The sequence below is a fragment of the Schistocerca piceifrons genome, chromosome 8 (assembly GCF_021461385.2).
Source record: "Schistocerca piceifrons isolate TAMUIC-IGC-003096 chromosome 8, iqSchPice1.1, whole genome shotgun sequence".
In the NCBI taxonomy this organism is placed as follows: domain Eukaryota; kingdom Metazoa; phylum Arthropoda; class Insecta; order Orthoptera; family Acrididae; genus Schistocerca; species Schistocerca piceifrons.
Genome location: NC_060145.1, coordinates 469111572 through 469130677, shown reverse-complemented (window position 1 = coordinate 469130677; position 19106 = coordinate 469111572). Strand labels below are relative to the sequence as shown.

The following is a 19106-nucleotide window of genomic DNA, read 5'->3' as shown; positions in this document are numbered from 1 at the left end:
AAAGGTTAGGTGGTTGTGTTGCTGCCAAAACATGTTAAAGGGTGGAGAAACTCGGGAAAATTTCGAAAAAACTACATGTAAATGTATTAAAAGGAGTAGTTTTGTGGTGGCAGATTATGAAAATGAGGTTAACAATTGTCTGACGAAGAAATAATGACGAACGCCTGGAATCTTTACTCAGTCTGTTACCCCCGGAAACCATCCTTGTAACCATTGATGCCACTTCTTTATACACAAACATTCCGCACGTCCAGGGCCTCGTTGCGATGGAGCACTTCCTTTCACGCCGATCACCTGCCACCCTACCTAAAACCTATTTCCTCATTACCCTAGCCAGCTTCATCCTGACCCACAACTTCTTCACTTTTGAATGCCAGACATACCAACAATTAAAGGGAACAGCCATGGGTACCAGGATGGCCCCCTCGTACGCCAACCTATGCAGGAAGCCTTCTTGGTTACCCAAGCCTGCCAACCCAAAGTTTGGTACAGATTTATTGATGACATCTTCATGATCTGGACTCACAGTGAAGACGAACTCCAGAATTTCCTCTCCAACCTCAACTCCATTGGTTCCATCAGATTCACCTGGTTCTACTCCAAATCCCATGCCACTTTCCTTGACATTGACCTCCATCTGTCCAATGGCCAGCTTCACATGTCCATCCACATCAAACCCACCAACAAGCAACAGTACCTCCATTAGACAGCTGCCACCCATTCCACATCAAACGGTCCCTTCCCTACAGCCTAGGTCTTCGTGGCAAACGAATCTGCTCCAGTCCGGAATCCCTGAGCCATTACACCAACAACCTGAAAACAGCTTTCGTATCCCGCAACTACCCTCCCGACCTGGTACAGAAGCAAATAACCAGAGCCACTTCCTCATCCCCTCAAACCCAGAACCTCCCACAGAAGAACCACAAATGTGCCCCACTTGTGACAGGATACTTTCCGAGACTGGATCAGACTCTGATTGTGGCTCTCCAGCAGGGATACGACTTCCACAAATCCTGCCCTGAAATGAGATTCATCCTTCATGAAATCCTCCCCACTCCACCAAGAGTGTCTTTCCGCCGTCCACCTAACCTTCGTAACCTCTTAGTTCATCCCTATGAAATCCCCAAACCACTTTCCCTACCCTCTGGCTCCTACCCTTGTAACCGCCCCCGGTGTAAAACCTGTCCCATGCACCCTCCCAACACCACCTACTCCAGTCCTGTAACCCGGAAGGTGTACACGATCAAAGGCAGAGCCACGTGTGAAAGCACCCACGTGATTTACCAACTGACCTGCCTACACTGTGAAGCTTTCTATTTGGGAATGACCAGCAACAAACTGTCCATTCGCATGAGTGGACACAGGCAGACAGTGTTTGTTGGTAATGAGGATCACCCTGTGGCTAAACATGCCTTGGTGCATGGCCAGCACATCTTGTCCGGGTTATCTGGATACTTCCCACTAACACCAACCTGTCAGAACTCCGGAGATGGGAACTTGCCCTTCAGTATATCCTCTCTTCTCGTTATCCGCCAGGCCTCAACTCCGCTAATTTCAAGTTGCCGCCGCTCATACCTCACCTGTCTGTCAACAACATCTTTGCCTCTTTACTTCCGCCTCGACTGACATCTCTGCCCAAACTCTTTGCCTTTACAAATGTCTGCTTGTGTCTGTGTATATGCGGATGGATATGCGTGTGTGTGCGCGAGTGTGTACCTGTCCTTTTTTCCGCCTAAGATAAGTCTTTCCGCTCCCGGGATTGGAATGACTCCTTACCCTCTCCCTTAAAACCCACATCTTTTCGTCTTTCCCTCTCCTTCCCTCTTTCCTGATGAAGCAACCGTTTGTTGCGAAAGCTTGAATTTCGTGTGTATGTTTGTGTGTCTATCGACCTGCCAGCACTTTCGTTCGGTAAGTCACATCATCTGTGTTTTTAGATATATTTTTCCCACGGGGAAAATATATATATATATATATATAAAACAAAGTAGATAGTCTTTATAGATTCCAATGCATTGAGTACAAAAATTTTAATTGCAGTCTCCTCGCTCAGGGTTACAGGTATGTTAGGACTTAACATTTCTCATATATTGCTACTGTAATTGACACGATACATATATTAATTGAACTTCCATAGTTTATTCAGGCTGTTTCTTTGCCTTCTTGTGAGTGGTGTCTGCAGCATCTATCAGAAATCAGCCGACATAGCTGTAGTCCACTGCCCTGTGTCCCACTGTTCCATGGGAGAAATGTCGCGATGGTACCACTTACCATGCTCATCACTGAATGCACCATAATTCTCTGGAAACACTTCAAGGTGGGAGTAAGGAAAGTGAATCTTCAGGGCCACGTTGCAGCCAATGACCTTAAATGAATGAATGAGTTCGTCTACAAGGTCCTTGTAATTTTCAGCTCTCCTATTAACAGAAGGACAATGTTGTGATGTTATGAAAACGATGCCACACATGCAGCTGATCAGCAGTTAGAGTGGATTCCAGGTGGTTCCCCTAACAACTGGCACATCTGTGGACCAATGAACATCCCATTTCAGATTAACTCTGTGCCGAGTTACGGAACGCATAAATATTGAAACGCTGCTTCATTCCTGGGTACAGCCGCAACAAAATCTGTCATGAGACCCTACTTAACGTGCAATGGTGGGAGAACAATTTTATTTGGATTCACTGATAGTTCTCGGCAATAGTTTTTGACCCAGGAACCAGAGCTGTTCGTGTGTGTAGTGGTTCTGTCTTGCACGACCATGTCACTCACACAGGTAGCAGCAGGGGTACTTCTGAGTAACCCCCTTGCAAACCTACCAGCATCACATTGACTTTCATATCTCCACATTCACCCATTTATACCTACTGTAATTAATACAGTTTACAGTGGAGTACAGCATGTGTGACAGGGATAGATGGCCCTTCATTACTACTGTGTAACGGTACCACCCTCAGTCTTTTTTTGAGCCTTCTATAAAACGTCACCATTTGTCTGGTTCATATGTATTGTACAGGTCTTCCAAGAAACTATGAATGTTACTACAGAATCTGTTGTCCCCTTTTGTACTGAAATGACACTCAAGTTTTTTGGCTTCACATTTTGGAAGATCTAAATCCCTAACAGATCACAGAATTCAACTGTGAGATTGTGTGTGGTTCTCCAGATGATGATGATGATGTAAATGCAGTGTCAGTTTACCTGGCAGGTGATTCTTTTTCAACTGTATGGATCAGTTCAGCATCATTGCTATTGCTGCTTGATGGTGGTACATGTGGGGGAACAGCAACTGTCAATCCTTCACCATAAGCTACATTGACTCCTTTCCCTTTCAACAATTGTGTTGAAAAATCAATTGTATCTCAATTCTAATACAAAATTTTAAAAAAATAACAAAATTCCAAAACATTTTTTTAACGTTGTTTGAATCTTTGTGCACCAACAGAACACACAAATTTCATTATTTTCAAATAAAAAATATTAAACAATGTTCTCTTGAGCTCTTATAAACTCAAAACAAAAATGAAATATTAGTTACGATAAAAAAAGGGAGGTACCACAGAAAACTAGCAATCTGATGCACAGTTTGCAGTTCACACCAAATAGCAGGCACACCAAACTCCATAGTGTAAAGCAGTGTTGCCAAAGTGTACTGGAAGTGTTGACCCCACTCATGACAGGAATCCCTGTCATAATGTAGGTCTCATAATGCCCCACAACTGTGATTGTGAAATGTAAAACACCCTGTTTACTTGTAACCCTCAGCTAGGACAGGGTTGCCTTAAGTTTCCCCAAGTGAAATTCCCTCATATTTCCCTGATTTTCAGATGAGTTTTAGCATTTTTCCCTGAGAAATTTTGAGATATCAAGGGTAAGTCCAGACTTAAGTTGATGATCTGTCTTTGCAGCTATGGTACAAGAAACGATGGTGAAAATGAGGAAATGTCTAAAAATGCTTGCAAGCAGATGGCATTTCCTGATGTGAGCAAAAACCGTAAGTACTAACATCAACATCTTTTATAATGAACTGTTTTTAGATGGAGAAAGGAAGCGAAATGGTATGTGTGTTTCATTAAGACCACTGATGTTATTTTATTTCAACAAAACAAAAACACATTTGTTGACAAAAATACATGTTTCATTGTAGCTGCAAGACAGATTTAAAATACCTTCAAGGATTTCAAAAATAGCCTCACAAAAAAGTAGCTCACTTGAAAGGAGTGTATAAGGTGAGCAAGAATTGTATAAACCAACACTGTAGGTGACCATTAATAAAATGTTGGTTCTATTATGTTCGTTATTGTCGGTTATTACTCACTGTGTTATATCTATTACTTTAGACATATTTTTGATTTTTCTTTCAAGAAATATATGAGAACATATAGTATAAATCACTAGTGACTGACAATTTTCTTCTTATCATCCATACTCTCCAACATATAAGCTAGTTTTGAAATGCCAAAATGTACTAGAACAAATAAAATGTCTATAAAATGCCACACTGTACAACATACTTGAGGTGAGAGAGCCTCTGGCCTGCTGAGGAGCACTGCCGTCCTGGGTCCATGGATAAACCGTGAAATCTGCTGCATTACACCACACACAAACAGACCCAGCCTGCAGGCAGATTGGTGAGACTAGATCTGATGGGTAGGGCTGCACGTTAGTGGGAACCGAATGGATTCAGATTGGTAGGCCTGATCCATAAACATACCCACAGAAACTGCCTACGGTTTTGGCCCACTGTGGAAAGTCACTTGTGTGGCCAACTATTCTCGAGCCACAGGCAACATGTTGTTGAAATGAGACCACAGTGATCAATCCACGCAAGAGATAATTTGTTCAAATACTCTGAGAATCAATAATAATGAGGCTAGGTAGCTACTTACCATAAATGTGATTGCTGAGTTGCAGACAGGCACATAAAAAAGACGATCACACTCCCACAACTACATTTTCAGCCATAGCTTTTGTCATAAAATGAGAGTATTTGTCATATGCTTTGTCTGTCTGACTGTGTGTGTGGGCGCGCCCGCGCGCGCGCGCGCACACACACACACACACACACACACACACACACACACACACACACACACACACACACACACACACACACACACACAGTCAGTCAGACATAACTCGTGCACACATGACTGCCGTCTCTGACCGCTACATCTACAGACTTTGAGAATCAGATCCAAACAAACCACTCCTCATGCCGCTCTGCCTCTCGTCGGTAGCTGCTAGGCAAGCGGCAAGAAGTGTTGGCAGCACTGACTGCAGGTTGAGGGGAATAGTAGGAAGGAGAGAAGGAGCAGTAATGAGGGAGAAGGGAAGCGGAGCACGTACTCGGCTGCATCCAGCAAGCGATGATGTTCGACACCTCAGTAAACAAACCATTTCATCTACTGAGACAAAAACAAGATTTTTTCAGTGTTTTTTTCTCAAATCCTTTGATGTGTTTGAAAGTCCCTGATTACCAGAATCAGTGGCAACCCTGCAGAACACAATGTTAATCTCAATATTTGTGTTGAGTGCATCTAAATCAATCAAGTACAGCTACTTTTGTCTCTGTAAAAACTATATAGTGACAACTGTCGACCAGTGTAATCTATGTTGAGTTGGTGGAATTGCACAGCAACAATATACCACCATATGACAGAGTATTTAGATGACACAGACACTTCCAGTGTGGTCAAACAAGTCTGTATGGAGAAAAATGAAGCATTAGCCAACCTCCCCATGACGAAACGGGAATCACAAGAAAAGTGGAGGCACCAGTATTCAAAGATCAGTATATAGCAATTGAGATGATAGTGGAAAGAGTGAAAATCAGTTTTCAGCATGTAGCACGGCATTCTGAATGCGCAGAAATTTTGCAGCTGTGTCGAGCCAATATAGACGACTTCTTCAGTAGTAAGTGGGAAATGTAGAGTGTTTCCTGGGACTGCCGTCATGTGACAGTGACAGATTATGCTGATAAGGATCAATCTGTCACAGGAGTATTAGGAGTATTCGGTCAGGAAATGATGACCCGTCAGAGGTTGACGACAATGACCACAAAGTGGCTGGGGTCACCACTTAACAAATGCCAATGGCTAAAACGACAATGACCAATATGCAACCTCGCTAAAATGATGTCCTCGTGACAAGAGGGCCAAAATGAGGGTGGCCGAGCTGCTGAGAGAAGTTCAATTCCCCAGAGCTTGTACCTGTAAAGTAAAAACCGGTGGTGATGCCAAAGTGACGCCACTTGCTGACAGACAACAACAAGGAGATCATCCGAAGGGATGGAAGAGCAAGTGAACTGAGGTAGGAGGGCTGCAGACTCGGTAGCTGCGTCAGCAGCTTCACTTCACGTCAGAACAAAGAGACCAGGAACCCACATGAACACCACACTGGCTCCCTCAACAGCAAGCAAATAGAAGCGAATGGACCCACTGAACTGAGAGATGGATTGTGTAGAACATACAAGACGCTCTGAAGGTCACAGAGAGAATCAAAGCATATGACACAATCAAAAAGCCTGTGTTGCCGGATGTACTGGGTGGCCTGATAAGAGTACGAGAGATCTATTGTAAATACTGAGCAGTGTTCTGGAATCAGACACCAAAAATCGTCGGTCTTAGGGCCAGCAGTGTACAAGAAGGTGCTGTCACTCAGTTGTGAGCGAAGGTTGAGAAACTTACTGCGCAGATTGAATCCAAATAGTTTCCTTTGGAAGCAAATGAAGTACAAGAAGAACACAGGGTGCCGGACAAAGCCAAGGTGGTGAAGGGTTCACACCCATCAGGACCATGGCAGGTAGCATGACGTTAAGCTGCTGAAGCAGGAGCCGAAAGCAAACTCCATGATGTAACAGAGAAGAGTGACGTGCCTCATACTGGCAGTCAAGGGAGTCATCGAAATAGGAGACTTAGCATGTGCGACTAGGCATGACAGACAAACAGCATTTGTATCTGCTGAGGAGAACATCACACTGGTATGACCGGTAGTTTGACTAATTCGCACAGAGAGACTCAACCGGGCTATTGTAAAAGGCGGCAGTGGCCAAACAGATTCCACAATAGTGGATTGTATTAAGATGGCGTAATGTGGACAGATGTGCAGAAAAACAAACAAAACACCCATAGTCTACTTTTAAACAGACAAAAGTTTGGAACAAACGGAGGCAGATGGTCTGACCCGCTCCCCAGGAAGTACCATTTAGAATACGTAGGACACCGAGATACTGGGGAAAGCATGCAGTCACATAAGAGACATGTGGGAGGACCAAGAAAGTTTTCTATCAAGCATGAGCCCCAGAAATTTCGTAGCTTCGGTGAATAGAAGAGCAACCGGCCTAAGACAGCGGAAGGAACTGATGGCATCGCCAGAAATTCATACAAATGGTTTCATCAGTGGAAAAGCAAAAGCCATTGTTGATAATCCACAAGTATTGACAGAGTGCAAACTTTAACTAGGGAAGGAAATTTGTATGCCCATTTCAAATAAACCATTCCAGCTTTTCCCTTATGGAAATTAGTGAAACCACAGCAAACCCAATTTTGGATGGCTGAACAGCGATTTGATCCCTGGTCTTCCCAAATGAGTCTAGTGTGTCAATCACTGCACCATTTCATACAGTGGGAACGCAAGAAGCAGAGTATTTCAGGAAAAGGCAATTAGAGAGCAAAACTTCATGAAAAATGTAAAGTGAATTTATTATATTTATAAACATGTTAAAATCAAGCACACTGTTCACAGAGATTTCTTTATAACAAAAGATATTTCTTAACTACAAATAATCTCGTCCACAAACCTTTATATTTCATTTAAACTTCAAAGAAACAAAGTTTATTTTAATTAACACATGACACACTACGTGGCACGATTAGAAATATATGTATTAAAATCACTTTTACATTTCACATATCTTGTTTTGTTGATAATTACAAATTTCATGTATAAATTTCAGCTTTGTAACTATGTACAATTTTTCCATAGAAAAATGAAAAATCCTTTACAACTGGGTTGAAAAATCAAATGTATCTCAATTCTAATTCGAAATTTAGGAAATGACAAAATTCCAAAACAGTTTCTTCAGCATTGTTCGAATCTTTGTGAGCCACCAGAACACATAAATTTTGTTATTTTAAATAAATAAAATTAAACAATGTTCTCTTATAAACTCACCACAAAATCAAATATTAGCTAGAATAAACAAAAAAACTCAGGCTGCACATGTTCTATTTTCAGCTGTCACAGTCTTGTGTATTCTCACATTTTTGAAAAAACTAAACATGAGAAGATGTTATACAGAGTATGTGATCTTTGTTGCTGATCCAGATTTTGCCATTGTATCTTTGTGACTCTGGTAGCTTATTGTAATATTTCGACCAATCTTCAGCCTCTCTTTAAGTTTATGCCTGCAAATAAAAAGTTTTTTTTTTTTTTAAGTTGTCTGCACACGCAATGTAGCTGTAACCAAATGTATTCAAAGTCTTCAAATTTGGTTTTTGTGCATAAGGCAGACATCCAAGAACTGGAAATGTTAATAGTATGGAACAAATAACAGTTTTCCAAGCATGAATCTATGTTTAGCATGTTTCACAATAGTATTTTTTTTTTTATATTACACGACTATCCATCCAATCCAGATGACAGCTATAGAAAACCCAGAAGTATACGTGTAAGACAGAAAGAAATGCATCCCACAATATCAAAATCCTTATGGTAAATTTCCAAAGCATTTGCAATGAAGTGACAAGAGTGTGAAGCGTTCCTGAAAAGTGGTGAAGCTGGCATAATATTAGGTACAGAAAGCTGCTTGAAACCTGAAATTGATATCAGTGAGATTTCTGGGGAAAATTTAAGTATATTTCAAAACGATGGGCAAATGGGAAATGGTAGTTGCATATTTGTCACAGTAGATAAGAAAATCAAATCCACTGAGATAGAAATCAAAGCTGCATGAGAGATTGATTGAGCCAGACTCAGTATCAAGAATGGGTATAAAATGATAACTGGTGCCTTCTAACGTCCACACGATTCCTCTCCTGATGTAACTGAAAACTTTAGAGAAAACTTCAGTTCATTTTATGTAAGTTCCCTTGTCACACTGTAATCATCGGTGGAGACTGTAATCATCCAACAATCAATTGGGAAAATCATAGTTCCATTAGTGGTGGACATGATAAAACATCCTGTGAAGCATTACTGAATGTCTTCTCTGAAAAGTACCTAGATTGGATAGTTCGGAATTCCATTCATAATGGAATTATATTGGACTAATGGCAACAAACAGATCTGACCTCTTTGAGGATGTTGAAACTGGTATCAGTGACCGTGATGTATGTATGGCAACAATGATTACCAAAAATGAAACCAGATAGAAAATCAGTAGTGTCATATCTCAATGAGGAACTTGAAACTTTCATCGCAAGGTAGCAGCATCTTGAGGAATTATGGCTCAAGTTTAAAAGAATAAGTGACTATGCTCTGGATACATATGTACCCAGTACAACAGTTCATAATGGGAGGGACCCTCCATGGTCTACAGTCACTGTAAAGAAACTTCTAAAGAGACTGAGATCACTGCGTAATAGATGTAAAACAAAGTATAGGGCTATAGATATACAGATGCTGAATGAAACCATTTGGTTGCTAAGAGAGCAATGTGCACAGACTGCAATGCCTACCGTAGAAGAATACTGTCAAATGCTCTTTCATAAAACACAAAGAAATTCTGGTCATATGTAAAAGCTGTTCATGGCACCAAAGTTAGTGTGCAGCCCCTAACAAATGAGACAGGAACTGAAACTGAGGACAGCAAAGTAAAAGCTGAAACGCTTAACTACGAATTTAACTTCTTGCTCGCACATGTGTTTTAGACTTGTCAATACGCTGCTCAACATATGCACTGATACAATATCATGCCGAAAACCATAACAATGGCTTTATATGCATTGTAGGATGACTGACTGGTACGCAGTGACTTCTTCCTGAAGGGCAGAGAACTCCCTGGATGAAAGCTGACACTTGTACGCACTCGCAGCACTTGCTTCAAATTCAGAAATCCCAAGCATGCACACATGTAAAGCATTCAGATCAGTTCAGAGAGGACAAAGATTCATGGGCACTATTATCTATGCTCGGGCTTAATTTAATAAAACAGAACTAAAAAACTGATGTGAGATTTTCTTTGTTCCTCCCTCCCTCGGACTTCATCAGACTTTATTGAGATTTTGCCAGACCACCCCCTCCCTCCCATTCCGAGCTCACGTAATTAATGGATGGGCCCCTTATGCACCTTTTTTTAATCTTTCCAGTTATAATGCTCTGGAACAGTGTTCTAGGAAACAGCAACCTAATTAGTGTTATAATTATGTAGTAAACAGAGTTGTGGTCACCTGTAAGTTGTTACTTTTTATTTGTTGGTGACTGGTTTCAGTCTACTACAGAGATCATCATCAGACCTACATTTCTTGGTAGTAGTAGGAATCCCTGACATGGAGCAGGTCCAGCCACACCAGTACTGAGACCACTGCAGGGTCTGCTCCACGTCAGGGATTCTTACCACCACCAAGAAATGTAGTAGACCGAAACCAGTCACCAACAAATAAAAAGTAATAACTTACAGGTGACCACAACTCTGTTTACTACATAATTATTTTCTGTTATACATGAACCATGAGTAGGGTTGCCAACTTTTTTATTTTTAGGGACAAACAGCTTATGTTATTTGAAGGAGGGATGAATAAAAGTATATTTCTAAAAATGAAGTATTTTCATAATTTATCTACTTAAATGTGAATTTTTCTTACTTGTGGCATTAAATATGGGTTTTTGGTTGGTTTTAAAATGTTAATGATTGATGTCTTAATAATTTTGTTTTAAGCATCTATTGTCACTTACCAGAAGCACTTTGTTACCAGAAATATTTCTTATAATTCATTAATTTTCTTTGAAAATCTTTGATTAACTACTGTTCCACAATATGACTAATCTTTGCAGATACTGTCTCTTACATTGATTTTACCCTTAAGGATCACTTTTTACCTGGTTATATAAAAAGCAAATATTGGAATGAAAATAACAGTGACACAGGCGATACCAGAGTGCAGTCAACAATCATGATTTAACAATGAAAAACGATTGAATGTTTCTGCTCAGAGCTAAAATGTTCCAGGCTGCATCGACTATTTGCATTTGGTTGGTCCAACGGACTGGTTTCACTCAAAAGAATAAATGAATAGTTCAACTGATTTATAAAGCTACGAATCTACTGTTTTCATATGACTGATTATTTGGCTGACTTCCATTTGAAGGCATGTTGCATAGCCAGGGCCCATTGTCGGATAGAAAGTGGTGGCTCACTAGCTTTGACACAGAGGTTAGGGGTAGGGCTCGTTTTGTAAGCTGCTGTTGCCAGTCTGATGTCTGCATGGTGTACTACATCCAACACCCTTTGGTATGACAGTCTTTCTGAACCATAAATGGTACACCCACAGCATAAGTAGGACCAGACAAGTGCTATATAAAACTGTTTTAGGTTAAATCAGTGCAATTACAACACTGTTTTGGCTCATTAAAAATGTGACTCATATGATTCAAATGAACACATACCTTTTTATCTGTTGAAAACTTGAAACCATCTTTTGTGCCCAACCTCCTATACTCTGGAAGCATCAACTGTTAATTGACAAGCTGTCCATGCAAGACAGGAGGAGAAGCAGTAAAGAAAGAAAGAAAGAAAGAAAGAAAGAAGTCTATTAAATGTGCCAGTTTGTTGTTTACAAGACTGGAAAGGAAGTAACATTTAAAAGGCTCCCTTCATGTTCATCTACATACAAACTCCACAAGCCATCATACGGACATGGCAGAGGGTACCTTGTACCGGTAGCAAGTCAAGACTTTTCCTGTTCCACTTGCAAATGTCCTTTGAGCAACAACGATCTACTGCGTAACGACGATTGAGAGCATGACTTCTATATGGTAATGGAATGATTCCTCAGCAAGACAAGATTTCAACAACATTGGCAACCTTTTACAAAAACGCCAGAGATATGAAGCTGGCTGAATGTTGTACTTCCACATCGTATCATATGACTTTCCAATATCAAAGAACACCCCTACAGGCTGTTGTGTATAAAGGGAAACTTCCCGTAGAACTGCCCCTAGAACTGTCAGGTTGTCCAGGTCAAAACAATACTTCTTAAACTCAAATAGACAGCAGCTATTGGGTTTCTTGCTCTCTAACAACCATGCTAGAAGGCAATATACAAACTGTAAAACATGATCTTTCACGACCAGAGATATCACAATTAATAAAACATTCCAGGCCATTATGCTGCAGTTGGATGGATTTCACATTATAAATTCACATCCTAGCTCATTACTGATTTCAGGAAAATTCCATTTATGCATACCCTTGGACAGTGATGTGACGTTATACGCTTTGAATACTCGAGCACAACTCACTGTAATTGGCTCCCATCATCCATAGTTGCTATCAACCCGTGAGGGAAGACTAGTACACACTTTCTTCAGCATTGAATCCAATTGCCATTCAATTTCATGCCCTCCTCCTTCCTTTCAAGAGCTTCTAGTCTCTTCTTGTATAAACTATTTATTGTCCATGTTTCACTTCCATACATGGCTACACTCCATAAAAATACTTTCAGAAAGAACTTCCTGACACTTAAATCTATACCCGACATTAACAAATTTCTCTTCTTCATAAATGATATTCTTGCCATTGCCAGTCTGCATTTTATATTCTCTCTACTTTGACCATCATTAGTTATTTTGCTGCCCAAATAACAATAGCAAATAGCATCTACTACTATAAGTGTCTCATTTCCTAATCTAATTCCCTCAGCATCACCTGATTTAATTTGACTACATTCCATTATCCTCATTTTGCTTTTGTTGATTTTCATCTTATGTCCTCCTTTCAGGATACTGTCCATTCCGTTCAACTGCTCTTCCAAGTCCTTTGCTCTGTGTGCCAAAATTGCAATGTCATCAGCAAATCTCAAAGTTTTTATTTCTTCTCCCTGGACGTGAACTCCTACTCCAAATTTTTCTTTTGTTTCCTTTACTGCTTGCTCAATATACAGATTGAATAACATCGAGAATAGCCTACAACCCTGTCTCACTCCCTTCTCAGCCACTGCTTCCCTTTCGTGCCCCTTGACTCTTGTTAACTGCCCTCTGGTTTATGTACAAATTGTAAGTTGCCTTTTCCTCCCTGTATTTTACCCCTGCCACCTTTAGAATTTGAAAGAAAGTATTTCAGTCAATATCGTCTTCATGCAACATGATATCTCTCATCTCATCTTCATCTCCATCCTCTTCCGTTTCAATAATAATGCGCACAAGTACATCGCCCTTGTATAGACCTTCTATATACTCCTTCCATCTTTCTGCTTCCCTTCTTTGTTCAGGACTGGTTTTCCATCTGATCTTTTGATATTCATACAGGTGGTTCTCTTTCCTCCAAAGGACTCTTATTTTCCAGTAGGCGGCATCTATCTTATGCATCGCAATGTATGCTTCTACATCCTTACACTTGTCCTCTAGCCATTCCTGCTTAGCCATTTTGCATTTCTTGCCAATCTCATTTTTTAGGCTTTGTATTCCCTTTCGCCTGCTTCATTTATTGCGTTCTTATATTATCTCCTTTCATTGATTGAATTCAAATCTCTTGTGTTACCCACGGATTTCTACTAGCCTTTGTCTTTTTGCCTACTTGGTCCTCTGCTGCCTTCACTATTTCATCTCTCAAAGTTAACCATTCTTCTTCTATATTCCTTTCTCCTGGTCTTGTCAATCGTTCCCTAATACTTTCCCTGAAACCCTCTACAACCTCTGGTTCTTTCAGTTTATCCAGGTCCCATCTCCTTAAAATCCTGCCTTTTGCAGTTTCTTCAGTTTTAATCTGCAGTTCATAACCAATAAATTGTGGTCGGAGTACACATCTGCCCCTGGAAATTTATTACAATCTAAAATCTGTTTCCTAAATCTCCGTCTAACCACTATGTAATCAATGTGAAACCTTCCAGTGTCTCCAGGTGTCTTGCACGTATACAACCTTCTTTCATGATTCTTAAACCAAGTGTTAGCTACGATTAAGTTATGCTCTGTGCAAAATTCTATCAGGCGGATTCCTCTTTCATTCCTCCCCCCCCCCCCCAGGCCATATTCACCTACTATTTTTCCTTCTCTTCCTTTTCGTACCATCAAACTTTATCCATGTTTCCATTTTTTTACTCGTTATTAAACCTGCTCCTGCATTAGCCCTATCTGATTTTGTATTTATAACCCTGTATTCACCTGATGTCCTGGTCCTCCTACCACAGAACTTCACTAACTCCCACTACATCTAACTTTAACCTATCCAATTCCCTTTTTAAATTTTCTAGCTTACCTGCCCAATTAAGAGATCTGACATTCCATGCACCGGTCTGTAGAACGCCAGTTTTATTTCTCCTGACGGCGACATCCTCCTGAGTAGTCCCCGGCCGGAGATCTGAATGGGGGGATTATTTTACCTCCGGAATATTTTACCCAAGAGAATGACATCGTCATTTAACAATACGGTAGAGCTGCATGCCCTTGGGAAAAATTACAGATGTAGTTTCCCCTTGCTTTCAGCCATTCGCGGTACCAGCATGGCAAGGCAGTTTTGGTTGATCTTTCAAGACCATATACGTCAATCATCCAGACTGTTGTCCCTATAACAGATACCCCTCGGTTGTGGTTTACTTACGGTGTGATTGAATCGCTGGGGTACTCAAGCCTCCCCACCATAAGCAAGGTGGAGAAGGACCTTTTTTTTTTTTTTTTTTTTTTTTTGGGGGGGGGGGGGGGTGTAAATGGTATCTGACCACAAATCCAAAGATGCACTGTTCAATTCTCAATTGATCCTACAATTTCTTTGTCATTTTGTCATTTATCACTCCTTTCATCTCAATAAATGATTTGTGTATACGAAAAATGTCAGGTTGCTCTGGGGTTTGGAGTCCACTTCAAAAAGACTGTAATATTGTCAAATAAAAAAGATTTGAGACCATGGTTGTTATGTAATACGATCTGCTGATAGTGTACAGCAGCAAACAACCGCCAATTGGTTTTGGTTTATTTTATGAAAAGTATCATTACCAGTTTAAAATTGGTATAATTCATCTCAGACACCTTGCATGCTTTTGTCAAAATGCATCTCACAATATTTTCACTTTGCAACTGAGTGTGTGCTGATCTTCCAGGAAGTTTCACGTGCTATGTTATGTTGGGTTACAAGAGAGTTGCCCAAGAATAAACAATAATTCCCTGTGACAAAACTGTAATAACAAAGGATGCGCAAAAACTTGTGTTAGAATTTGAAGTTACATGAAATATCTGCTGGGAAGACTTGTTTTCACATTTTTTCTCCAATGAATCATATTCCTGTAGTCATGTACATATGATTCAGTGGAAAAAGAACTATAAAAAACGTTTGTGCCAGGTGGATATTTCACCTGTAAACAAATGTGTTTTGATGAAATATGCATGCTGTCTTAAGATGAATTTTATCAATACAGAAGTGGTGATGATATTTTTTCAATACGGTAAACCAGAATTAATTTGTGGACAGCTGCTGCTGTAAGCCACCACCAATTTGTATCTTCTATAACTGGTTGGATAAGTGAGCCGAAACGCCAGAAATGGCAACGAGCATGCTACCATCAATAGGACCATTCCTCATAATACAATGTTGCAGTGAAGCCAACCTTCAGGTTGAGGGAAGGTTTAACATAACCTCACCTATTTTCCTTTGTATCTGAAATCTAAGTATCTGATTACATCATATTCATATACAATGGCAACCAAAATTCCTTTTGAATACAAAAGATGATCAAATAATATCAGATTTAATGAAACAATCATAATATGCAATCACAACCTACAACTGAAGTCAATGATATGGCAGTGTCCACATCAAAGTATTTCCCAATTTCAGTCTGTTCATTCAACTCCAAAGTAGAATTATGCACAAAACATAATAACCAGCATGCAGACTGCAAAGAATGGGACACAGCATTCACCTCTCAATTTTCAATTACAACTAGTACGCAGCTTCATACCTTCACAAAGTTCACTCACTACTAACTCCTACGATATACAGAGTGATTCACAAAGATATGCAAATATTTTAATTTGTTATTCTACAAGTAAAACTAAAGAAAAAAGTTCATATAAACATACATCCACAAATGTTTCGTTACAGAGTTACGGCTAACAAAAGACTTTGCCTGAAATGTAGCAACTTCGCTAATATTTGAAGCCACTGCAAAACTGTATGAGGTTAAAGTAAAGCACGATTTACATTTATTTTGTTGTTATCGGTCTGGTGACTCTAATAAAACATGTCCCAGACGTTTATTTGCAGTAGTTTTCCTGAACATCGAGAGAAGCAAAGAAGTAATTTCGTAAAATTTTTAATTTCTTAACTACTTGGCCCAATTTGTTTTCTAAATTCCAGACAATTGTACAAAATTTTCAACAGAAGATGTAGAGAATTTAATTTTGGAAAAATGATGGTAATAACATTAACTGTAACTGTATGAATGTGTCAGATAATCTGTTTTTATTAGTACCAGCTTTTATTAGTACCACAGTACACATGAATTCATGTTAAACCTGAAGAAACAAAGCTCAGTGTTAAGGAGGTTATACAGTGAACATACAATTTCACAATACATTTACAATAAATGTTCAAAAATGTCTCAACAGAATTCGATGTATTTAGCTGCATGTGTATGAACAGATTTCATTGCTCATTTCAGTTTCACAGGGTTGTACTTAATTTCATCTATTGCATTCATAATGCGAGCAAGTAATCCCTCACGTGTATTGACTTTGACCTCATAAACTATGTCTTTCATCCATCCCCATACACAAAAATCCATGGAAATCGTGCTTTACTTTAGCCTTGTACAGCTTTGCGATGGCTTCATATCAGTGAAGTCGCTAAATTTCAGGCAAAATCTTTTATTAGCAGTAACTCTGTAACTAAACATTTGCAGACATGTTTTTATTAACTTTTTTCGTTAGTTTTACTTGCAGAAAAACAAAATAAAATACTTGCATATCTTCGTGAATCATCCTGAATAATGATACACATTAAAAATTTCTGAGATTTAAAAAGTATGTTTAAGGAATCAAAATTTTGATAAACCTACCCTATTTTCATAATACTTTGTTCATTTGAAGCATCAGATGTCCAAAGGCCAATCTTGTCTCCTTTTGCCCTTATATTGACAACAGCTCCACAGACCTGACTGCTGTATTCATCAAATGCTTCACCAATCAGACACAGTAACTATAAACAGAAATACAAAAACGTATGTCTTCTTAAAACTGAATTAGTATATTAATAAGAAGCATACAAAATCTAAAAAGCATTAAACTTGCATATGGCACATATATAAGCTACAACACCCTATGGGTTAATTACTGTTCAATATTATTTAAAAGTCTTTTGTACATACATCTCAGTTCCATGTAATAACAATACACATTTTAGGCTACAATTAGAAAGCTAGGACTATAATAATAAGTGTGGAAATAAATCCACAGAAACTTCAGCCAATTTAAGTAATGCATGCCCCCCCCCCACTCCTCCCACACACACACACACACACACACACACACACACACACACACCTGTTATGTTTGTTCATGAGAGATTTCTTTACTTTTCTGTTTTTCAACTTGCAATACATCCTCCACATATAGGGGGAGCTAGAGGACAAAAAATTACCCCCAAATTTCAGGTATGTATTTTACTCTTCATTAATACAAAAATATCCAGTGTTTGAGTTAAAATTCCTGCTTGTCTTCAAAACGGTCATATATTTGATGCCGGAAGCTTGCTAACATTGTCTCCCTTCTGCTACACCATTCAAATCCAGAACACCGTCTAGTCTGTGATGCGTCACTACAGTCTGCAGTCCCAGTTAACTTGAACTGAAAGTGGTTTGTGTTATCACTAACAGTACAATAGTTTTGTTAGTAGGTGGTTTCATAATGGAAAAAAATAAAAGGCTATAAATTGAAAGTAATATCATATGCAGAATAACATTGAAACGGAGCTGCTGAGCGTCATTTCGGCCCTCCACCAACAGGGAGAAAAAAAATAAAAATAATTCGCCATAGGTAGGCTAATAAAGAAGAATGAGGAAGACTAAATATGCAAATAGAGAACAGAATGTAAAATGGCCAAACTAGAAGATATTGTATTGAAATTGTTCAAGGACACCATTACAATGGCACTGGAATTTAAAAAAAGAGTTCACATGGCTCTGAGCACTATGGGACTTAACATCTGAGGTCATCCATCCCCTAGGACTTAGAACTGCTTAAACTTAACTAACCCAAGGACATCACACACATCCATGCCCAAGGCAGGATTCGAACCTGCGACTGTAGAGGTCACGCAGTTCCAGGCTGAAGTGCCTAGAACTGCTCGGCCACACCAGCTGGCACTGGAATTCAACAATAATTCAAATACGCACTTGTAAGCTAGCACTATAGTGGAACTTAACAGACTTTAAGGGTGGAGCTGGTTGGTACTACTTATTTATGAATTGTCATGAACATATCATGCGAACCACAGCCAAAAAAATCTCAGAAAATGCTACAAGAGTATGAAGAAAAAATACTATCTTTCCACTGCTTTATTATTCAACATCGAAAGAAAACCAGTGTGGAACTAAGCTAAATTGCGAATATGGGCAAAACTACTTTGACATTTGATGTGCTGAGTAACAGAACTGTTGCCATGAAAGGTTCCACAACTAACTATATAAACAAGTGGACAAGGAAAAAAAATACACTACACTGTTGTCCTATAATGTTACACGGATGATACAAAACTTAATCCAATCCTCATTTTCATGTGCAAAACAATGATAAAACCTTCTGCAATACTGTCAGGTGTTGTCGTTCACGTACATGACGAAGAATGGATGAATGAGGCTGGTGCGAAATTATGGATTAACAGAGTGTGCGAGACAAGGAAAGGTGCTTTACTGAAGAAGAGTTCTCTTCTTGTGCTAGATCAGTTTAGCAGTCATTTC

At 39.5% G+C, this 19106-nt stretch overlaps 1 protein-coding gene across 1 annotated transcript in view; it reads right to left on the bottom strand.

The window, feature by feature from the left end:
* Positions 1-7678: 7678 nt before the first annotated feature.
* The window catches only part of LOC124711509 (eukaryotic translation initiation factor 4E-like), a 32926-nt gene continuing 21498 nt past the window's right edge, over positions 7679-19106 (bottom strand). Inside the window, exons 4-5 of the mRNA XM_047241623.1 lie at positions 17208-17347; positions 7679-8408 (exon numbers count right to left, since the gene is read on the bottom strand). Of these exons, the coding sequence (XP_047097579.1) occupies positions 8294-8408; positions 17208-17347 (255 nt within the window). The 3' untranslated portion in view covers positions 7679-8293. The remainder of the gene's footprint in view (positions 8409-17207; positions 17348-19106) is intronic.